Source organism: Pyrus communis, chromosome 10, assembly GCF_041283825.1.
Source record: "Pyrus communis isolate YQ-2024b chromosome 10, ASM4128382v1, whole genome shotgun sequence".
In the NCBI taxonomy this organism is placed as follows: domain Eukaryota; kingdom Viridiplantae; phylum Streptophyta; class Magnoliopsida; order Rosales; family Rosaceae; genus Pyrus; species Pyrus communis.
In genome coordinates, this window is record NC_142574.1 from 1,385,239 (window position 1) to 1,409,769 (window position 24,531).

General features: G+C 37.7%; 2 protein-coding genes and 1 pseudogene across 5 annotated transcripts; 1 reads left to right on the forward strand and 2 right to left on the reverse strand.

The window, feature by feature from the left end:
- Window positions 1-4,029: 4,029 nt before the first annotated feature.
- LOC148693330 (uncharacterized) lies at window positions 4,030-4,683 on the reverse strand. The gene has a single exon (XM_088677279.1). The coding sequence runs from the start codon at window positions 4,681-4,683 to the stop codon at window positions 4,030-4,032; it is 654 nt and encodes a 217-aa protein (XP_088533405.1).
- Window positions 4,684-5,136: 453 nt separating this feature from the next.
- On the forward strand, window positions 5,137-6,179 carry LOC148693331 (L-type lectin-domain containing receptor kinase S.6 pseudogene; annotated as a pseudogene).
- A 426-nt stretch (window positions 6,180-6,605) lies between these two features.
- Window positions 6,606-12,874, reverse strand: LOC137727706 (TMV resistance protein N). Of its 4 annotated transcripts, XM_088677274.1 has the most exons (10): window positions 12,679-12,874; window positions 12,121-12,596; window positions 11,905-11,970; window positions 11,195-11,279; window positions 10,391-10,937; window positions 9,197-10,304; window positions 8,818-9,096; window positions 7,702-8,694; window positions 7,068-7,639; window positions 6,606-6,929 (listed from the first exon to the last, which is right to left on the reverse strand). In XM_088677274.1, exons 5-9 carry the CDS (start codon window positions 10,906-10,908, stop codon window positions 7,130-7,132), a joined length of 3,408 nt encoding a protein of 1,135 aa, XP_088533400.1. In that variant the 5' UTR covers window positions 10,909-10,937; window positions 11,195-11,279; window positions 11,905-11,970; window positions 12,121-12,596; window positions 12,679-12,874; the 3' UTR covers window positions 6,606-6,929; window positions 7,068-7,129. The 4 variants fall into 4 exon arrangements, with proteins under 4 accessions (XP_088533400.1, XP_088533402.1, XP_088533403.1 ...); XM_088677276.1 differs by lacking the exon at window positions 12,679-12,874 and having other exon boundaries at window positions 11,905-11,939; window positions 12,121-12,471; XM_088677277.1 differs by lacking the exon at window positions 12,679-12,874 and having other exon boundaries at window positions 11,905-11,939; window positions 12,227-12,466.
- Between the last annotated feature and the right edge of the window lie 11,657 nt (window positions 12,875-24,531).

The window sequence follows — 24,531 nt, forward strand, 5'->3', positions numbered from 1 at the left end:
TGGTACTGATGTGAACACGGTTGTGTATGTTGCCTGTGTCGATGTTGTTTTAAGAGGAATTGATTTGACGAGTGGGAGGGAGATTACTGTTGGGGTTTAAAAATGCTTCACTACTCTAGAGATGTTTATCTCACAAAGAAGAATGTAACGCAGCGGAATTGATAGGCAAGAGAAAGAAAGAATTCTCAAAGTATTACACAAGGTTTTTATTCACTCACAAACTTAGTACAAGAAGAAACATTCAAACTCTCTTAGAAGCTTTGTTGCTTCTTCTTACTTCTTACTTGACACTCTCACTTCTTACTACTTGCTCTCTTGGTTGTTAAAAATGGTGTGGATGCCTTATCCTTTTATAGGCATGGATGAAACCTTGAAGAAGCATGAAAACATCATGCTAGAGATATCTAGATAATTCCACTACCTTCCTAAGCTAGAATTATCTACACTAATCTTGTATGTTGGTGGAATCCTCACCATTCTTCTAGACTCTCCACCAACTTGAACTTTGCTAGAATTCTCTAGCATGTGCATGGATCTTTCTTTGTGTATGGGCCGGATCAATTATCTTTGGGCCAAGACAAGATTACAATTCAACATCCCCCCTTAATCTTGTCTTGTGACGCCAATTAAGTTTCTTAGTCTGACAAAGTCTTCTTGTTTGAGTGGCTTGGTGAATATGTCGGCGACTTGGTCTTGAGACTTCACGTATTCCACTTGCACATCCTTTCTTGCAATGCACTATCTTAAGAAATGATAACGGGTATCTATATGTTTGCTCCTGTCATGGAATACTGGATTCTTTGCTAGAGCCATTGCAGACTTGTTGTCGACATAGATCTTTGTTGGCTCTTTTTGTCACATTCTTAATTCTTTCAGCAAGTTTCTCAGCCAGATTGCATGGCAGACACATGAAGTAGCAGCTACGTATTCAGCTTCACAGGTAGAGAGAGTGACAATCGGTTGCTTCTTCGACATCCATGTGAATGCAATGTCTTCCATGAAGAACACAAATCCAGTAGTGCTTTTTCTATCGTCGGAATCTCCTGCCCAATCACTGTCGCTATATCCAGCAAGTTTGTAATTATCAGAACCTTAATAAAGCAAGCCAAAGTTAACAATACCTTTAAGGTATTGAAGAATTCTTTTGGTGGTCTTCAAATGTGTAGTTGTGGGATTTTCCATGTAGCGACTGACTAATCCGACGGCATAGAGAATATCTGGTCTTGTGCAAGTCAAGTAGCGCAAGCTTCCAACTAGACTTTTGAAAAATATTGGATCTACGTTTTCTCCTTTGTCATACTTGGTTAGTTTGACTCCGCACTCCATTGGCATGCTCACGGGCTTTCAGTCGTCCATTTTGAACTTTTTTAGTATCTCCTTTGTGTAGCTTTCTTGGGAGATGAAAATTCCTTCTTCGTTCTGCTTGACTTCAATGCTTAGGTAATATGCCATCAACCCGATGTCGGTCATCTCAAATTCTTTGGTCATCACTCTCTTGAACTCTTCAAACATGCTTGGATTACTCCCGGTGAAGATTAGATCATCCACATATAAGCACACAATCAAAATATCTCTATCTTTGACTTTGACGTAGAGAGCATGTTCATGAAGGCACTTGATGAAGTTGTTCTCCTGAAAGTACTTGTCGATGCCACTATTCCATGCTCGTGGTGCTTGTTTTAAGCCATAGAGGGCTTTTTTCAGCTTCAGAACTTTGTCTTCATGCCCTTTGATTTCATAGCCTGACAGTTGTTGAATGTAGACTTCTTCTTCAAGGACTCTATTTAGGAAGGCGGACTTCACATCCATTTGTTGAATCTTCCAGCAGTTTTGAGCTGCCAAAGAAATTAGTAATCGTATAGTTTCCAACCGAGCAACGGGTGCAAATACCTCATCATAGTCAATTCCGACTCTTTGACTATAGCCCTTCACCACTAGTCTTGCCTTGTATCTTTCGACCTCTCCGTTGGCATTCTTCTTTGTCTTGTACACCCACTTGACTCCGATGGCTTTGTGTCCTTCTGGAAGAATAGCGAGTTCCCATGTATCATTCTTCTGGATTGCTTCAATTTCTTCATCCATTGCTTTCCTCCACTTAGTATCTTGCATTGCTTCTTGGAAGTCGACTGGTTCACAATCAGCAAAGAGACAGAAAAATGTAGGATTATCAAGTCTTTCAGCTACCTTATAAAGATCTCGTATACTTCTTGTGCGTGGTACTTCTCTTTCATTTAGACTCCCACTTGACAATGCTGATACTGATGAATTATCATGATTGGTTGATGTTGGTTAAGCAAGTGGAGTAGTGGATTCTTGTTGAACCTCTCTTGCTTGCTCCATCATCCCTTGTTCATTCTCTTCTTCAAATTGAGGAAAGAAGTGAAGATCACCTGCATGCGGGCCAAAATCCCATTCTCCTTCTTCATCAAACATCACGTCTCGACTGATCACCGTCTTCCCATTGTTTGGATTATACAGCTTATAGCCTTTTGAATTTGTGTCATAGCCGATGAAGATGAACTTCTCACTTTTGTCGTCGAGTTTGGTTCTCCTCTCGTTTGGTACATGTACATGGGCTATGCTTCCAAAAAATTTTAGATGAGAAATACCTGGTTTTCTTCCACTCTATGCTTCTTGCGGAGTTTTTCCCCACACACTTCTTGTTGGAGACCGATTAGATAGGTAGATAGCACATGCTACAGCTTCTGCCCACAATTCCTTAGGCAATTTCTTGCTTTTGAGCATGCTTTGAGCCATGTCGAGGATGGTTCGATTTTTTCTTTCCGCCACTCCATTTTGTTGAGGGGATCTTGGAACTGTCAAAGGTCGACGAATTCCATTTGCTTCACAAAACTCTTGAAATTCCTTTGAAGTGAATTCTCCTCCTTGATCAGATCTCATGGCTTTGATCTTGCAACCACTTTCTTTTTCTACGGCGGCTTTGAACTTCTTAAATGCTCCAAATACCTCTGATTTCTGCTTCAAGAAATAAACCCAAGTTTTCCTTGAAAAATCATCAATGAAGAGAAGGAAATAATTATTTTTACCCAAAGAGCTTGGTTTTATTGGACCACACACATCGGTGTGAATGAGCTCGAGTGGCTTCTGGGCTCTTGTGGTCGATTCCTTTGGAAAGCTTTTCTTGAACTGTTTCCCAAGTAAACATCCTTCACAAACTTGATCAGGATGGCTGATGCACGGTAAGCCTCGCACCATCTCCTTCTTAGATAATAAATCCAATTCCCCAAAGTTAAGATGCCCAAAACAAAGATGCCAAAGCCAAGATATGTCTTTGTAACATATCTTAAGACACTTTGCAATATCGTTTTGAATGTTCTTAGGAAACATCCTATTCTTTGACATTTTCGCCTTGGCAATTAATCTTCCTTTGTCATTTCTAAGAAAAAGGAGATAATTTTTCGTATGAAAATCATAACCTTTTTCTAAGAGTTGACCCAAACTCAAAATGTTGCTTTTCATATTGGGCACGTAGTAGACATTCGAAATTAATTGGTGACCGCCATTTTCCAGGGGAATAAGGATGTTACCTTTTCCTTTTACGGGTATTTTGGATTCATCTCCAAAAGAAACGTTGCCACTCACTGATTCATTGAGCTCTACGAAGATGCTTCTTCTTCTGCATATGTGGTTGTTGGCGCCGGTGTCAAGGTACCATGTATAGTCTTGGTCTCCATCATTGTTCTTGCATGCTAGTAGCACAACGCCATTCTCTTCTTTCTCTTCTTTCACATAATTAACCTTCTCATCAAGTCTGCTGTTTGGAGCTCTACATTCCCAAGCATAATGCCCAAACTTTTGACAATTATAGCATTGAACTTGAGATTTTTCATACCTTGAGTTTAAGCGTCCTCTTCCGCGACCTTTTGTTGAGCTTTCTCCTCTTTCGTAGTTGCTATGGTTGTTTAAGTTCCAACCACATCCACACCCATGTCCACGTCCGCGACCTCGGCCACGACTTCTTCCGTATCGGCTTCTCTTGTTGTTGAAGCTTTCTTCTTTCTTCTTTGGCTAAACATGCGTCTTAAGGAGCTGCTCATCATTCCCTTGCCTTTTCTTATGTTTCTTTTCATATGCTTGTAGCGAACCCATTAATTGCTCTATACTAATTTCTTCCAAGTTTTTAGTTTCTTCAATCGTCACGACAATGTGCTCGAACTTGGGGTCCAACGAGCGTAGTATCTTCTCCATAATTCTAACATCTTCTAACTTTTCTCCGTTTCTTTTTAATTGATTGGAAACGGCTAAGACTCTTGAGAAATAATCAGAGATTGATTCAGACCCTTTCATTTGTAGAGATTCGAACTCACCTCTTAATACTTGAAGACGAACCTTTTTCACTTGTTCGGCTCCTTTGTAAGAGGTTTGAAGCTTCTTCCATGCTTGCTTGGCAGAGGTTGCACTCGAGACCTTTTCAAAGCCATTGTCATCTAATGCTTGGTAGATGAGGTAGAGAGCCTTCTTGTCTCTCTTTCTTGAATCTTTCAAACTCTCCTTCTGGGGTTGAGACAAACTAGCTTCATCTTCTGGCTCAGTGTAGCCTTTCTCCACGACTTCCCAGACATCGTGTGCACCCAAAAGGGCCTTCATTTTGATACTCCAATTATTGAAGTTGTTGCTGTCGAGCATTGGAACTTGGAAGGCTGCCATAGCATTGCTAGCCATAGCTCTGGTACCACTTTGTTGGGGTTTAAAAATGCTTCACTACTCTGGAGATGTTTATCTCACAAAGAAGAATGTAACATAGCGGAATTGATAGGCAAGAGAAAGAAAGAATTCTCAAAGTATTACACAAGGTTTTTATTCACTCACAGACTTAGTACAAGAGGAAACACTCAAACACTCTTAGAAGCTTTGTTGCTTCTTCTTACTTCTTACTTGACACTCTCACTTCTTACTACTTGCTCTCTTGGTTGTTACAAATGGTGTGGATGCCTTCTCCTTTTATAGGCATGGATGGAACCTTGGAGAAGCATGAAAACATCATGCTAGAGATATCTAGATAATTCCACTACCTTCCTAAGCTAGAATTATCTACACTAAGCTTGTATGTGGGTGGAATCCTCACCATTCTTCTAGACTCTTCCACTAACTTGAACTTTGCTAGAATTCTCTAGCATGTGCATGGATCTTTCTTTGTGTACAGGCCGGATCAATTATCTTTGGGCCAAGACAAGATTACAATTCAACAATTACCGCTTGATTGAGTACAGAGATGCTGTCAAGATTTTCGGGTTTGGGTCAGATACTCGGCAACTAGGCCTCCAACGCCTCTTCTTGTTGCTCAGATTGACCTCTCCAACCAGTTCAAGGAGTTCATGCGTGTCAGTTTCTCTGCCTCGAATGGGCAGGGCTCTTCAATTCACCTTGCTGACAGGCAAGACTTTCAGATCTCTTCCAACCGGGATTACTAGTTACTGCTGGTGAGTTTGAAGAAGGGGACTACTTCACGTGCACTTCACCAGAAGATTCAAGTACCAAAAGCAGCCCAGAAAATCGTACTCATGGAAGAAAAATAAAGGTACTGGAGATGGCTTTTGGTTTGGGAGGTTGAGCCGCATTTGTCCTCTCCATATTCGCATTCCGTTTCATTATTTGTTTTGTATGTGTGAAGGACAGAAAAGTCACTGCCAGAAGGAGCAGAGAGGGTAAAACTTGTTGAGTTGAGGCGAATAAAGTTCTGAAAGGTTTGTCACTAAGATCAGCTACAATGGGGTTTAACCAAAACAGGGTTGTTGGGGAAGGGGCATCGGCTAAGGTTTATAAAGGGTCTCTGCCCTCTGGTGGAAAAGTGGCAGTGAAAATGTTTGAGAGGGCTGATGGAATTGGTAGTCTGCATCATCCTTAAACCATAGAGTTTGCAACTATGGTGGGTTGTTTGCGGCACAAGAATCTGGTTCAGCTTCATGGGTGGTGATGTGAGGGTAATGGGTTAGTCCTGGTGTACGAGTATACCCAATGGAAGCCTCAGCTAAGTTCTTCACAAAAGCTTCAATTCAGCAATTGTTCTATCCTAGAAGCAAAGACTTAATATAGTTCTCGGAGTCTCATCTACTCTTGCATATCTTCACGAGGAGGGTGAGAGGCAAATAATTCATAGAGATGTTAAAACTTGCAACATAATGCTCGATGCAGATGATGCTGATGACTGGACTTGCTAGTGTGCACCCAAACCTTGTGAAGAGGCCAACGGTGAAGGAAGCTGCAAGAATTCTTAAGGGCAAAAAGACGCCTCCTCTGCGGCCTTCAAGAAACCAAAGGTGAGCCTTTGGCCTGTTTTGCCTGATGAGTTTGAAGAAATCTCGTTCGGCTGTGGTGTTCGGCCATGTCTTGAACTCAATGATGTACAATATTTGACTCCGAATAACCACTTTGGCAAGGATTAGTTGCTCGTAATAGATCAAGTAACCTCGCAATTAGTAGGATTTCAGTGCAGTTTGTAGAAGAGAAACTAGGAGCTTGTTGTTGACTGGGGAACTTGAGGAACCCCTCAAGCATTTTGTAGTCTGAAATTGTCTGTTTTGTCATGATTGACATGGTCTCAAGCATTTTGTTATAAGCTGATGGACTTAATAATTCAAATGATGTTGGAAAGATAGAATTAAGTTTCGTGTTTCATCCAAATATTCCTTTCGAATTTTGTTATTTGTACAACAATAGATGACTGCAGATCAAGACAACAGTGTTTTTCCATTAGTTACAAAAACAGACTGAAACACGTCAATTCTTTCTGTAAGAATTTGAATTCAACTCCCGGTGTTTTCAGAAAATGAACCTCGTGGTTCATTCTTGTACCAGCAAGAAACATTGAGGCCAACTCCACGGCGATTGGATAGTATTTGTCCTGCTTCAACTCCAGCCAGCTTTGCCAATTCTTCCCAAGTTTATGATGCAACTGACTTTACAGGGCACTGAAATGAAATGAAGAAATGAAAAACTATTGCAATGAGAAATTAAGCAGATTGAATTCATTGACTAAGATGGCGAAGAAAAAAATTATCTTTAATGACAATAAAGCTGATGGGATAAATCGATAGGGACTTGCTTACATTTATTATATGATGGTGACTAGTAACAATGTCTTTTGTGGATTTGTTCGGTGTCGTTGAAGCTAGCATTTACAGGTCCACTTGGAAGTTTCCTCATCGCTATATTCATGTGTTCGTTTCAGGATTTTCAATGCTTGGTTTAGCTCTTCCAAATCTTGCTTGTACACCAAACGAGCCCCACACTTCTTCACACTATTGAAGTCCACGCATTGTTTTGGCACTCCCATATTTTCAATGTAAGTTTGGAATAAAAATTGTTCATGATGACAATTTTCACGAGTCCAATAAAATACGCAAAGATGGTCAGACAGAAGTGACCCTATTTTAAAATCCAAAAGGTTATCCGCTAAAAACTTAATAATAATATAGTCAAGGTCACGTGCATTGGGCAAGTTTTGGTTAGGATCTTGAAAAACAAGACAAAAGGCAATCCCCAACCAGTCGGTACATGATCGTGGTGGAAGCTTCACATTTACTGAATTTCCCACACTCTGATTACTGAACCACTCTGGAATTTCACTTCCAGGCCATACAACATTTGGGGCCTCTTTTCTGGAACATGGACGAAGTACCTATAACAAAAGAACTATTTTAGAGAGAGAGAGAGAGAGAGAGAGAGAGAGAGAGAGAGAACCTCATAATGAGCGACAGATCTTGGAATCCTTGAGAGTATTGTATTAATCCAGGCTTCATCTTGAACCAATGCAATGCAATTCATGCAAGTGAAGTCAAAGTCATACAAATTGGTGAATCTGCTGCTCAACTTGGATGCATCTGTCAACCTTTGTAAGGAAGCACAATCATCTAGAGATACATATAATTCGCTATTTGATGGAAGAGGTGGCAATTCTTGAAGGCTTTTGCACCTGTCCAGGTCAAGACGCTTGAGCTTAGAAAGGCGTCTAATGCTTTCAGGTAGACTGACGAAATTATTTCCACTAAGTTGCAAATGTGACAATAAGGACAAGCAGCCAATATCATCGGGGATATCTCCTTCACAGATTTCACAATCTTTTAGAATTAACCATCTCAAAGAGCACAAACGATTTAGAGAAGACAACACCAAACCCCAACAAGGAGGATCCGGACGACTCTTTCCAAGTCCTAATAAGCGGAGAAGGCCCCACCCCTCCCTTGCTCTAGCATCCGATCCCTTAAATTCTAGAAGCCAGAGATTTTTCATACCCACAAGCGGCTCTTTCATGGTGGCTCCCAAATGAAGTTGGCTTAAGTGATCCATGTCTCCGGGAAGTTTGTGCATCTTTGAGCATCCACACACATCGAGATACATGAGAGACTTCAAATTACAAATAGCCCTTGGAAGGTTCAAGAGATTTTTGCAATTATATAGAGACAAATACCCAAGGCCAACCAGATATCCTTTTGATGAAGGTATTTTCTCAAGAGAATCCATTTCAACCTCACTTGGGAGGCTCTTAATGCTTTCACACCAACAAAGCTTTAAAACTCTAAGTCTTTCAAGAATTACAATAGTTGGGTGGATCTTAACTAAATTCCTACAATACGAAAGATCCAACGTCTCAAGATTTGGAAGACCACTGAAATCTGGGGTACTCTTCAACTTATTGGAGCTACGAAGACGGATATATTTCAAGTTGGGTAAGTCCTGTACAGCACCGATAAGGTTCAGATCATATATTTAGCTTCTACAACCTTAAAGTTTATTCAAAATAATACATAAATGATTACTTTGCAAATTAAAAAGCATTTATTCAACACTTCCTCTTACCACTTTTCTCTTCCATAGCCGAACAAGATTGCTATTATACATCTTGAGTTCAGTAAGCAAGTGCGGATGAAAGTTGGTTGGAAGAAACTTGGACGGATAGAAACTCCAATTTATAATTCTCAAGGAACATGGAAGAAATTCGGGACCTGAAGAAAAGATCAAATTATTGAATTCCAAAAACCTCAGTCCTGACATCTTAGACAAGGCTTCGCAATTCCACTGGCGTACCTCCTCTACTTTGGGCAAGCATAAGGATATTACTTCAATTGCTCCTGTTCCCTAACAATTAAGAAAAAATGACAAATTAATTCACATTCAAGTCTAATATAGTGTCAAAATAAATCATATCTTCTTTCAAATTTGGTATTTAACTTCTTACCGTATTAGTCGTGAATACACGAGTAATGTCCTCGTATAACCACAACCTACTGCGTCGACCAGGCTCTTTAGACTCGTCACCAATAATTTTCCATGCCATTTCTTGTATCAAATCATGCATCCATATGCAATTGGGATGATCTTGATAGAGGAGAGATCTCTCAATTAATCCATCTATCACAATACGGCTGGACATTCCAAAAGGATTAGAATTATGTAGCATTTCAATTACTTGCTCCGTGTGCTTCCCTTTGTGGAGACATGCAACATCGAGGAAAATGCTCTTCTCCCGCTCTTCTAGTCCATCATAACTTATTTTAAGTTTATCAAAAATTGTTGGATTAAGAATCTTTGACAGAAAATCCCGTTCACTATTCCAAGCAGCTAGCCCTCTCTTAAACAATGTCGCCCCGAAAATTTTAAGAGCTAATGGAAGGCCTCTAGCATGATTAATGAAATACTTGGACAATTCCAAAAAATCTTCCTCAGGTTGGTCTTTTTTAAAGGCATGCAGGCTAAAGAGCTCAAGTGCTTCGGCATCATTCAACCCCTGCACCTTATATGATGTTTCTATACCATGTTCGACTAGCAAGCGCTGATTCCTAGTTGTCACGATAATTCTACTCCCCATACCAAACCAACCTTGATTTCCAGCCAACACTTCGAGTTGCTTTAATTCATCCACGTCATCAAGTACGAGAAGAACCTTTTTATTATGTAAGAACTTCTCAATGAGAATGCTTACGCGTTCTTCATCCCAAATTTCTGCGATCCTTTCCCTCAAGAATGGGAAAAGAAGCTTTTTTGCAAGATCAACTACACCATTTTTTGCAAAACCCTCTCTAACATTGGCAAGAAGACAATGAACTTCAAAATCATAGCGGATTTTATCATAAACTAGGTTAGCAAGGGTTGTCTTGCCCATGCCGCCCATCCCTGTTATCCCAATAAAGCGAACATCATCGACATCATGAGCTAGCAGCAAACTTAGTTGCTCAAGTGCATAATCAATTCCAACTAACTTCCGTGAGGAAACTGATAGCGTGAATGTAGGTTGCACTTTCCTCCACACCCATTTGACGATGTCTTCAATCAGCTCTCTATCACACCTGGAAAGAAGAAAAGTATAATAAGTCAACCAAACAGGGGCACCAAAGCAACAACAAGAATGAAACATTCAAATATGCACGCTTACTTAAAATCCTTCCAATGCTTCCCAGTAATTTTGAATACTCTTTTTAGATCAGCTTTCCATTGGACCACCTTCTTTTTATCTTCGGTACTGATCAAGTTTTTTTCATGCTCCTCAAAGGCTTCGGCAAAAGACCCCCTCTGACTTCCTACGTCGGAGGGATCTGTCTCATAAAAAACCGGCAGAACCGACTCCCTGGCTTCCATGCATTGAAGAATGGTTGTAAGTTCTTCCAAGCACCATTTGGAAGAAGCATACTTCGGGGAGAGAACAACAATTGCAGTATGTGATTTTTTGATTGCACTCGGGAGCTCAAGACGAATACTTGTTCCTCCTTCAAGCTCTTGGTCGTCAAAGAAAGTCCTAATTCCTTGCCACTTGCACAATTCACCGTATAAATGAGATACAAAACCCTTGCGGGTGTCAACACCCCTAAAGCTCAAAAACACATCATACTCCCATGGAGGAGTTGATTCATTCGAAAGAAAAGAGGCAGAGGCTCTTTGGGTGCTCAATGCCATGGGGAGAAACAGTTGCTGTAAATCGTGTACTGCAAACAGTAAATTAATGAACAAGTAAAAAGATAGAAAATCAATGTTTCAAAATGTAAAAAAAAAAAAAAAAAAAAAAAATGAAACTTTAAAATGTATATATATTAACCAAAGGAGATTAAGGACCCAGAGAAAATACTAGAAAAAGCAAAATACAGAATCAGCACAAACTTACACGAGCAGAGAAAGGTGACAAATGGCAAGGCAAGAAGCAGAAAAATCAAATGCCAGTTATTAGAATGGGAAGTTGAAGTACCTGGGCAAGTTTATCTTTTTATCCGAAGATCATCTCCACTTGCTCTAAATAAAAAGGACAACAACAATTGTCATCTCCACTTTCCCTGCATTCAAAATATCACCATGAGTGCACTTATATAAGGGAAAAAAAGCAAGTGCATCCAATCACCAAAGTTTACATAAATTTGTCACAAATCCATGCCACTGAGTGACACAATAGGATGTTCAAAATCAAAGCAGTTAAGAGTCGTGTACCCATGAACAATTGAATGTTACAGATGGAATGCAAAATCACGTGCAATGAAATCATCAAATCCCAAAAGAAAACGTTTCAAAGCATTCTTGCGAAATCAAAATCCAACAACCATTTGATTATTAGTTCAATGCAAATCATTATGAAAACAATACATAATACACACACATACCCATCCAACTTTTTCTTAATTTATTGAATTTCTTGACTATGTTTCCTTCTTGATTATATTTCTCTATCAATAGAACAATGAAAAACAAATAAACAGTTACGGGTGCAGAAATTTAACATATATTATTACTATAACTCAACTCTAAATAATTTAATTTACTTTTAAGAAGGAAATCACAAAGCAAAATGAAAAATAAAAAAGGCTCATACAGTAAATAGTTAATACCTCTCAGTAAGCTCCATAAATTCTCCTTAGACAAATTATGCAAGATTAGGTAAAAGATAAAAAAGTAAAGAAAATTAACCTTGAAAGGCTCATTGCTTGTTCCGAAGCTGATGCCTGGAACATATTTCAACCATCAGAAAAATCCCTACAAACCACGCAACGAGAAAAATGAAATACTTTTTTTTCTTTCTAAGATTAGGAGAGAAAAAAAAGGCTGATAGTGGAAAATCCTAAAAATCCAGAAAAATAAAAAGTAAAAATTATAAATTCACAAACATAAATCTGGAAAGAGTACCCAAACATAATATTTTCTTCGAATGTGCACCAGATTCGCGGTTTTTCAGTGAGAGGACGTTGTTTCTTAGAGATACAAGGAAAAATAGAGATGAAAAAAAAAATACCCAGGAGAAGGAGCGGAGGAGATGCTGTAGAACGGAGGAGGAGGAGGAGGAGGAGGAGGAGGAGGAGGAAGGAGGAGGAGGAGGAAGGAGGGAGGAGCCTGGATGGGCAGATGCTGTCGAACGGAGGAGGAGGAAGGAAGGAGGAGCCTGGATGGGCAGATGCTGTCGAAAGGATGAGGAATTGAGAGAAGTGACAAATAGCAAGGCAAGAAGCAGATAAATAATGCTGAAAATTCTCACAGCGAAGTTGTAGGAGTATAGGAAATTCAGTGAAGTAGGATAGGAAATAAATGGGGACCACACAGTTCCGTGTCGATGATAATGTCAGTTGAATTATTTGTTGAAGAAGCAAAGTAGTACGGTTCCCTACCTAAATAGGAATAAAAAACTAAAGTTATACGGGGAAATTATATAATGATTAAATATTTGAAATATCTCATAATTTCCAGTACCGTTAAAATTCCAAACAATTAATTGTCATGGTTGATGTTTACTCTTGAGTTTAGCAGCTCATTCCGATTGGGCCTTTTACTTTGACTGAAGCCGATTGATTGGCTGTTTCAATAGCTCCATGTGAATGATGACTATGTTAAGAGTAATTTCAGCATTGTAAAGGCTTGGCAAGTTAATATTGAATAGCCTCTACTGAACAGTAACTACTTTTTGCATCTTCATCCTTATACTGAATAGCCATAACAATAGGCAATAAAACATTAGTATTTTTTATTACATGTGTCAAATCTACTGCTTTCCTGGTAAAACCGACATCTTTATGGCCACAAAACTTAAAGGAGGAGACTAATCAACAAAGTTCAAAAGATAAAAGAGGACATCACCAAATTAAGCAGGCCGAAATATGGACACTAATGGTTTCAATCACCTGTAAATATAATGCATGTTATGTTGTTTAACTGGGGAATGTACAACTATTAAGAATAGCCAAAAGTGATACATTAGGACCACTAAAGTATAGGCGGGTACTATAGTGCAATCCGATTAACCATCATTCTCCGAAATCTTTACTCTTCATGCATATCAGTGCTTATAGAGACATTATTTTATATACAAGTCTAAAACCCATGATTTTCTTCTATATATTACTGAAACTATAAAAAAATTTAGTAGTGCAACAACATGATTAAAAAAATTTGTAAGTAATCACTAATTAAACACGAGAAGCCCTGATGATAAATCTTTCATTATATTAGATAAATCTGATAAACCATCAATCTCTGAAATCTTCACTCTTCATGCATACCAATGCTCATGGAGATATTATATGATTTCTTCTATATATTGTTGGGATATAAAAAATTTCAGTAGCTTATATTGGTAGTGGTGGTGGGAGATGGACAGCCATGTACTTATATTGGTAGTGATGGTGGGGACGACATGGTTTAGTGTCGGTGATAGTGTCAGATGGTGAATTATTTCTCCATGTGAACGTGATGACTATGTTAAAGGCATTGGATGCGTTTCTGTTCTTTTGGTTCCCATCAACAAAGACAAAAAGAAAGGCAGCCTATGCCTTTCGGTTCCTAAAAAACAGAGAAATGAAAAATTATATTTATTCTTTTGTTTGAGGGAGAGCTATTTGGTGTATCCGAAATTTGGGTTTAAAAGTTAAAATTCTATTTGTAATCTCTGTTGATTAGTATTGGAATTTTCTTACCGTATTTACACTGGATGGAGTCTTATGTCGAACAAATATAAATCTTTGTGTCACTTTGAATTGTTTATTTTGTCCAATTTTTCTATATTAATTTGTTAGTTTTATATTTGACACTTCCCCACAACACTTACCACTGAAAAATGAGCTAAACCATTTAATCAAATTAAACTACAAGTCCTCTGCATGAAACTGCTCATATTGGTTTTCATTTGACTGATTTGAATGTTTCATCACATAAGTATAAAGATAAAAAAAAAATTTATCAAACGGTAGATTTTATTAAATTAGTCATCGATAAACTTCAAATTCACGTTATCATGCAAAGGCTCAACACCTTTCCACTACTATGGTAAATGATCACTTGCAAGTATAAAGATAAACTTGGATTAAAAGGAAGAACAAATACTAATTTAGTGAGAACATCAGCAATCAAACATTGACATCTAGTATTGAGCCAAAGATAAAGTTGGAAGGACCTAGCAAGCAGCTCCATCAGCCAAAATTTCTAATCAACACCGTCACACAAGCGATCAAGTAACAAAACAAATTACTCTCAAGTCTCAACAGAAAACGTTATATGTGGGAAAGAATGATTGAATTACATTAAACTAAAACGTCAAGACAACAATGTAATCAACCTATTACGTATTGTCACGCTACAAAGTTAAAATCTCCCTCAAATAAGCAACAAAGAAATCCCCACGCAAGAGCTGTCCACTTTCCAATACACGTTAGCGCATGGACTCCTAAAGTGAAATGACAAGTATTTTCCACGAAGTGGACGACTGGCTCTGATTTCCAATACTCATTCCAAAGTGAGGACAACTATTTTCCACACAAAAAAAAAAAAAAAAAAAAAAAAAAAAAAAAGAGAGGCGGAGGACTGACTCTGAGAAATTTCCAGGAAGCTTCCCCATTGGGACGTGTTATCTTTCTTCACCTTTTCTCTTCTCACCAAGGTGATTGGATGCAAGATATGTGACTTCTCTGTAAGTTCCCAGTTTTCCAATCATTTCACGAGGAAACTATTAATGTCACCCACTATGAAACTTTTTTTTTAAATTAAAAAAATTAAAAACAATTTATCTATACTAAGGAGATGAAATGCTGGGTTAAACCTTACTATGGACTATCAATAAAAGTAATTGGATGCAAGACTTTATGAGTAAGTTTCCAACTTCTTATCAGAAAATATATTCATGTCTTTGTTTTTTTTTTTTTTTTTTCTAAAAAGGAAAATATTTATGTCACCCACTAATCTAGGTTGTTTCACACGAGCATTCCAATGTCAGGTTCTCCTTTTTGATATATGGGTGGACCAATCTGCCCAATGCCTCCCAGTCCCACTATTAGATATGAATGACATGTTCTTGGCACGATTCACTAACATAATGACAATGTTCATGAGGCTTACAATCTTCACGAAGCAAGTAAATTACTCAAAGGTGTTCTGACACAAGACTATTTTCGATTTTTAATTTTCAAAGAAAACTTGTTTGACACCTTCTAATTTTTAGTTTTTAAAGAAATGCAAACTAAAAACTAGTTTCTTGTGATTTCAAAATTTATATTTTCAGTTTTTAATTTTAGTTTCTAATCAACACCATGACACAAGCCATCAAGTAACAAAACCAATAAAAAGTCAACTGAAAACATTATATGTCAAAAAGAACAATGAATTACATGAAACGAGAACGTCAAAGTAACCATGTAGTCAACCTATTGCGTGTTGTCACGCCACAAAATTAAAATATACAATGTGAGGTGGCAACAAATTTGAGCCACACCGCTGTAATGTTTCCGTGCAATGTAAATCCCCATGCAAGAGCTCTCTACTTTCCAATACTCGTTCATGAGGAAAAGCTGAAAGGACAAGTATTTTCCACAAAACAAGTGGAAGACCGACTGTTGGAAATTTCCAAGAAACAAAGATTTGATTTCTGAGTAAGTTCCCAACTTTCTTCTAATGAAAGATATTCATGTCTCTTTGTTTGTTCAGTGATGTCAAAGTCACCTACTTATCTTATTTCTTCACTTACTTTACAAAAAGTGGAAGACTGACAATGAGAAAGTGACCTTGCTGGGAGTCGTTATCTTTCTTTACCTTTTCTTTAAGAGGAAACTATTTATGGCACCAACCATGAAACTTCTATATATGTTTTTTCACACCTTTTTGTTAGGTCCGCACTTCTCCAAAGCTTTGGGCCACAAATCTGTTCTATTGATCAGATCTGGAAAAAGAAGCAACGGTGGCAATTCTGCCTCCTCACGTACTTTTAGTAGAGGCTAAGCTAGACAGATGGGCTACAAGTCCACTTACAATGTTGAGTCTTTGTTGAATATGTTGCGACTTCCCCTGTCATTTAGACAACCCATCTCACAGTTACACCCTGCAATAAATATATCACCCCCAGCAATTAGCAATATCAAATCTGATAAAACCAGTCAACCAACTGAGAAGTCTTCAATGCAAGCTGCAACGTAAGAGTTGAGTTGAAATGGTCCATACATCAAAGAAAATGAGCATTCATAAGAATCATGAAACCTAGGCTAAGTTCCAAGGACTCTTAAGGTCTCTCATCCAAACATAGTATAAACACTGGATTTGGATGATGGTATTTAGAGTTCCATGAAGCCTAGGCTACACCTTTCAGAAACGCACTAAAAAAAATAGATAAAGGGGCTTCAAAATGACTAGATGCAAAACATTTGAGAGAACTTTCAAATAATACCTTAAAAGTCCTTTGTTGCGCGTCTTTCTATTGCATTGTAGTGTTTTAGTAGTAACTTTGTAGTGCTTTAGTAGTTCATCAGTAGTGTTCTTGTAGTGCATTTTTAACAATTAAGTCTAAAGTTTGTCCCTCATTCAAACATAGAACAAAACACCCTTGACAACTTTATGTTTTATACAAAAAAACTTCAAGAGCTCAACTAAAAAAAAAAAAAAAAAAAAAGTCATCGTCTATCCACTTGTCATGCTCTAATTGATTCTTAGTCGTGAAAAACTTCTCTCCATCATCAAGTCAGTTGGGTAATTTTTTTTCTTTTTTAACTATTGGATTTGAAGTGTTTTTCCATAAAGATCAAGTAGCATCATCTTCCAGGAGAATAAGTTTCGGAAAAGAACGAATTACTTTCAAATGAAAGCGAAAATATGGTACATCACATACACACTGCAGATATGACATAGGCGTATACCAGTATCTACTTCTTTACACACTCAACATCAACAAAATTTACATAATGAACCATTTATGAATGCCCTCATCACTCAAACGTAGCATTACATGTGTCAAATCTACTGCTTTCCTGGTAAAACCGACATCTTTATGGCCACAAAACTTAAAGGAGGAGACTAATCAACAAAGTTCAAAAGATAAAAGAGGACATCACCAAATTAAGCAGGCCGAAATATGGACACTAATGGTAAAAAACGGTGATTCTCAAACACCTGTAAATATAATGCATGTTATGTTGTTTAACTGGGGAATGTACAACTATTAAGAATAGCCAAAAGTGATACATTAGGACCACTAAAGTATAGGCGGGTACTATAGTGCAATCCGATTAACCATCATTCTCCGGAATCTTTACTCTTTATGCATATCAGTGCTTATAGAGACATTATTTTATATACAAGTCTAAAACCCATGATTTTCTTCTATATATTACTGAAACTATAAAAAAAATTTAGTAGTGCAACAACATGATTAAAAAATTTTGTAAGTAATCACTAATTAAACACGAGAAGCCCTGATGATAAATCTTTCATTATATTAGATAAATCTGATAAACCATCAATCTCTGAAATCTTCACTCTTCATGCATACCAATGCTCATGGAGATATTATATGATTTCTTCTATATATTGTTGGGATATAAAAAATTTCAGTAGCGCAAGAACATGATTAGAAAAATGTATGAATCACTAAACTGGAGAAACCACTGATGTTACATCTTTCATCATATTATATAAATCCTCTCACCAAAGGATGAAAACAGGAAAAGTGATAAAAGGAGTAGCTATCTTAATTTATTATTTATACTTAAAAGGACTGAGGTTAGCAGATTTTGATACTGGATGGCTTAGGCAGCAAAAAGAGCTACAATATCTATATTTAAAATACAAGCATTATTTCCAATTGATTAACCCTCTCAGGCGAGATCCGCATGGACAGAGAAAACAAAAATCCAATTTATACTGTGCTCTAAAGCTGCTTAATAAATGCACGAACAGAGACATTCCAATAGTGTCATAATTTCTTTTGTTTTTTGATGACTTATAGCATCACCATATATTTAGGGAACAAAAAGACAAATAAAAGTTTACATGTTTACTAAGTTAGAAAAACACAAAATATTGGTTCACAGTTGCCTACTGAGTACCATGGTTCTTTGCTTTTTACACCATGGTTCTTTGTTTCTAATTAAAAAAAAAAAAAAAAAAACTGAGAGAGAATGAGAGAGAGACTAAAAGTACTCTGATTCTGGTCAATAAACACTGTAGGAGCAGGCATATGAAATATAAAGCATGGATTAACAAACAGTAATGGAAATAATAGCTTAGATGGAAAGCAAGGCTCACAGAAAAGTAATCTCTAAACACTCGAAACTCTGGAGTTATTACATGGGAGTTTTGAGTATGGTGATTTGCATAGAAACACACTAACCCTGTGTTTGGTTGCAGACTTTCAAAGTACCAGGAAATTTGGACTCAGTTTTTAAAAATGTACTACATAACACCATCATTGAGCTACTCAACGCTGCAAATCTACTTCTAAAGCACTAGAAATGCATTACAAGACACTAAACAAGGGATTTTAAAAAAGACATTTTGAACATTTGAAAATTCTATTAAACGTATTGCATCTAGTCATTTTCAAGTCCCTATCTTGTTGTTGTAAAGAACTCCTAACAAATTTAGCTTAAGTTCCATGGACTTTTAAGGTCCCTCATCCAAAATAGGGTAAACACTGCATTTGGACAATGAAACACACTACAAAAAAATAGATAGAGAGTCTTCAAATTGACTAGATGCAAAACATTTGAACTTGCAAATGAAACCTTGAAAGTCCCGTGTTGCATGCCTTTCCACTGCATTTGTAGTGTTTTAGTAGTAACTTTGTAGTGCTTTAGTAGTTCATCAATTGTGTTCTTGAAGTGCATGTTTAACAATTAAGTCTAAAGTTTTTCCCTCATTCAAACATAGAACAAAACACCCTGATAACTCAAAGTTTTATGCAAAAACACTTAAAGAGCTCAACTGAAGATAAAAAAAACCCTCGTCTATTCACTTGTCATGCTCTAATCGATTCTTAGTTAGTGAAATCCTTTCTCCATCATCAAGTTAGTTGGGTTTTCTTTTTCTTTTTTAACTATTGGGTTTAAAGTGGTTTTCTCTAAAGATCAAGTAGCATCATCTTCCAGGAGAATATACTCACTAAATTCGTTATCTCTTATAAGTTTCAGAAAAGAATGAATTAGTTTCAAAATGAAAGTGAAATATGGTACAACACAGTTTACACAGTTTCTACTTCTTTACACAAACTTATACACCAGTTTCTACATTGCCGAGGTGTAAGGATCCTGTAAGCCTTATATGTATATTCTCATCTTTACCTAGCACGAGGCCTTTTGGGAGCTCACGGGCTTCGGGTTCCATCGGAACTCTGAAGTTGAGCGAGTTCAGGCGAGAGCATTCCTAGGATGGGTAACCCACTTGGAAGTTCTCGTGTGAGTTCCCAAAAACAAAACCGTGAGGGTGTGGTAGGGTCCCAAAGCGGACAATATCGTGCTACAGTGGAGTCGAGCCCGGGATGTGGTAGGGGCCCAGGCCGAGATGTGACATAAGCACAATCCACAATGGCTTCCTCAGCAAGCAATTGTTCACAAAAGCCCTTGAGTGAAATGATACTCTCACGCCCTCTGATTACACATTTAAATGTGTTGTATTTTGGAGGGAGTCCATTCAACGCAATGATCACAAAGTCTTCATCAGCAAATGTGACACAAAGAATAAAAAGTTCATCCCTTACTTCTTTAATTCTTTGAAGATACTGGAAAAATTGAATTTGATCCTTTCTTAATGTTGTAAAGATCAGTCTATAATTTGATTATACTGGTTTTTGTACTTGAAAAGAAAAACTAGTTTTGAAGATGAACCCACATCTCTTGAGAACTCTTGCTACCAATCACACATGAAATAGAGCGTGAAGAAAGTGTTGCAGTAAGTAACAACATCAAGGCATGGTCATGAATTTTCCAAACTTTATACTCATCAGTTTCAATTCTTGAAGATGAAATACCAAATGTTACCCCTGAATCTCCTGAAGAAGTAGAAGAAAACTGAGCAGGACACAAATTTGATCCGTCAATGAACCCCATAATTCTATGGACTTCAAGCATTAATTGCATCTGAAAATGTCATTATACATAGTTGGTCTCATCCAGTTTCATAGTAACAGACGTGGAAACAGATGTAATCAATCCAGTGATCGATGATTGCAAGATTTGAAGTTGATTCGCATTTACCATTTCGGAAAATTGTAGAGAAATCTGTTTAAGGAAAAGACTCAAACACCTGGTGTGCACAAACTTTCAACGCGAAGAATAAAGAACTGGGTAATCTTGATATACCCACAAGACAGAAGAAGAAAGAATTTCGTGTAGCAGAAGCAAAAGAAAGGATCGAAGAAGCTAATCAAGCTTTAATGGCGATTGATAATATTAAAGAATATAAACCAGAGTTAGAAGAAAGTGATAGTAGCAGAGAATAGAGAGAGAAGTAAGAAGGTAAAACAGATCTCTATATTGTTCTCTTAATGATGGAGTAATTACAAGTGTATGTATTTATAGTGAACTAGTCACTCTAACATACTTCTTAACAAACTATCTAATCTAACAAACCACCCAATCTAATTACAAATGGCAAGATCTCAACCATACAACATTATATTCTAACAAAAAGATGCCTATGTGGAGCCTTTGTCAGGCTCTCAGGCTTTCTAACAAGTTAAGGAAAATGTTGAGTGTCAAATCCTGTCTCCAGAAATTCATATATTTTGTATCTATTTGATCTTATGTGACTATATTTTGTTAGTATTAGAATTTAATTATTTGGTTAAAAAAAACAGAGACTGGAAGTTGCAAGATGACAGCCAGAGAGATGAGCAAATAGAGTTGCGAAAGAGAATGGAAGGGAAGGGAGAAGCCACGTGGGTGGCTGTGACTGGGGAAGGAGAAAGGGACCAATGACATGATGAGAAAAGGAGGGAAAGGACGAAGAGGGGAAAATAACAAACCGGGGAGAAGATTTCCCCCTAAAACTCGACACCCCACCACGATCCGACTCTAACCTGTTTTCTGGCGACTTTCCATCGTAGTTTTTGTCGGATTTCCGGCGATTTGAAGCTATCCAACACCACCGCCAAACTCACCAATGTCCCCTCTTCAATTTCCACCCAAACTCGACTGGGTAAAGCCCCAAATTTGTGAGGGACTGAGTTGGTATGATCGAAGGCTTCACGATGGCAATCCGCCGTTCTTACAAGAATTCCTTTCGACCACCACACTAAAACACTTTCCTTGAGGACAGGAACAAAGCCCAAATAGGTTTGGGGGCAGTGGAGTTGCGAATTTGTCGAATTGGATAACATCAATTTCTAAGGTTTCAAAAGGATTGAGGCGTTTCCAAGCCACTTCCCAACCGAATTGGGCTTCGGCCCATGTATGAAAATTACTCCTCTCATTGAGATCTACATGCCTATAAAATTTGGTAATTTTTGGAGTTAGGTAAATTTTCCAGCGAGCTGGGGTGGCCGGTCTCTATGTGTAGCGGCGTGTGGCGGCGAGGTGTGGCCCGAGGAACCACTTGATCCTTCTAAACTATATTTGATACCCTGGTTCTATATTTGACACCCGATTAGTGAAATTCTATCATTTGAACCTAGTTTCATTAAGGAGGATCACTTGACCATTGTAGCGAACGATGATCCAACCGTTAAATCATTACCAAACTGTAATATGTTATTTTACATAATATTTGAGGATATTAGGAACTAACAGATCAAGATTCTGACGTATGGATCTTCCCAAATTAAATTTCTAAGTTTGTAAAACTAAACGTCAGCTGCCACCTAATTTTAGCAATTGGTGAAGATCCGACCATTGGATCATTCCGAAATTTTAGGATATTATTCTAGATGAATAATGAGACTCTCGGGAAGTTAAGGATTGGAAATCCGATGGGCGGCTCTTCCTAACTGAATTACTTGGGTTGTCTTTGATCAAAATGTTCCTAAAGACTAAGTAGAGTCTATTAGGCCTATCTTGGTTAGTGAGCTATTCCAATTAATGCTTGCCTCAGTTTACATGATTGGAACGCCTTATTGTGACATGCATATGTGTATTTAAATTCTTGATGATATGAATGATGTGTATGATTATCTTTATGACGATGTGAACCTAGAATCTTATTAGAAGAGTAGAACTTTTATGCTTGTATGACAAGATAGTTATTAGTCAAGATAATAGTGCAGGTACCCACCTTGTAAATCATAGGGATTGAGGTAAGGATGGATTGTGTGTTGAACTGATTACATTAGATAACAGTGGTACTTGGACGGTCCTGTTTGGTATATCGGCGATAGGGGACCATACGTATTTCAGGGGTGATCATGTTTGGTATATCCACGATGGGTGATCACGACCTGCACAATTAGACTATGCTTATGGTCCTGCTTGGTTTATCCGCAATGGGGGACCATACGTATTCTAGGGGTGATCATGATTGGTATATCCGCGATAGGTGATCACTACCTAGAGTTAGGATGTGGTCTTGCTTGGTATATTCAAGATAAGGGACCACACGTTAGACTATGCCTATGGATTTGGTTGGTTTATCCGTAATGGGGGACCATATGCATTCTAGAGGTGATCATGCTTGGTATATCCGCAATAGGTTATCACTATCTAAAGCTATATGATACAGTCCTGCTTGGTATATCCGCGATGGGGGATTGTTAGGAATGATCATGCTTGGTATATCCGCGATGGGTGATCACTGCCTACGCATTTAAATTATGCCTATGGTTCTGCTTGGTATATCCGTAATCGGGGACCATATGCATACTAGGGGTGATGATGATTAGTTGTACTTGGTATATTTCGATAGGCGCCCTTATTTTAGCTGGATTCCGTTGAGAGGTCTAAAATCCTTACTCTTGCTCATTTCCATAAGGTTAGTCAGGCCTTAGATTCGAGTGAATAGTAATTGCTCACAGTAGGCATCATGTTTATAAATTAGATTTACCATGTTATTATTTATAATCTAAGTGGGGAATTGTATAGACTTCTTTTATTAAATTTTGTGAGGTGATACATGATTTTGTTGATTGATTAACGTAATTAAATGTTAATATCGTGCCTCCTTGATTCATGGAATTGATTAATTGGAGTGATTGTGTAATGACGTTGGATATGATTGTTATTAATATGATTAGATTAGTTGATCAATGTGACTAGAGGATAATGTGCTTTTTTTATTCTTTGATATGTTACATGCTATGAATTGCGATTTTATATGGAAAACATAATGATTTATATGATGGATGGAATGGAAATCTTGAATATCATGTGGGTGTGATGTAGTCTTGACTTTAGAAATTCATGCTTGTCGAGTTCCAATGCTTGATGGAGGAATGCTATGTTTTTCAATTAGAAGCTACGAAGTTAAGTATCGAGTGTAGTGAATGGTGAACTGCGAATGGCTTGATTTTTGTTTAGGGTACGTAGACAGTCTAACGAGGAGGTTAGATGCAACCATAAAGTATACAAAAAAATTATTATGCAATTCGAATCCTGAGTTATGCTTTGCTCATATCCTGGAGACGGGGTATGTTAGATGTACGAGTTTTTGGTATCGTCACGTGTCGATCCTAGACGTATGTCGGGATTGGGGCGTGACATTGAGTGTGCCATTGCTATCTAAAACCAGCAGACTAAAAGTTATTCGGGCAAGAATAAACTGGTTACTTGCGCCCCAAGTTACCGAAATTCTTTGATCAAGGGATTGTTTATAGAGGGGTTAAGTCCACAAAAAGTTCTTTTATTTGCCTTGGGATCACAGACTTTTGTGGCTAGTGTAATATGCCCTTTTAACATGAATTAAGAACAAAGGAAAAGCTTGATTTGTTGAAGTTATTAAGCCGAAGCAAAGTAAAGCAAATGTAAAGAACGTTAAATGATAACTTTGGAAACTGAAATACTGGTAAGTAAATGCTGAAAATAACTTATAATGAAAATGCAAGGTATTTAAAGGCAGAAATTAACAAAACAATGCATAAATATTAAAGGTTCAGGCATGTTTCAACATCTTCTGGCATTGTTAGTTCCTTGATGGGCACACCTTCTCCAATTTACAAGGTAAAACCTTCAAAACACTAACAATTGAAATCGATACCACAAAAATAATGCAGCAGAGCTAAAACTAAAATGGAAAGATGAATTGGTCTACAAAAGGAATGTAAAGAAAGTGATAGAGCTTTTAGGAGCCTTTTTTGGGAGTTGATTTGAATGTCCTTCTCATATGGTCCTACTGCCACTTTTATAGAGTTTAATTCTCGATGAATTAAGC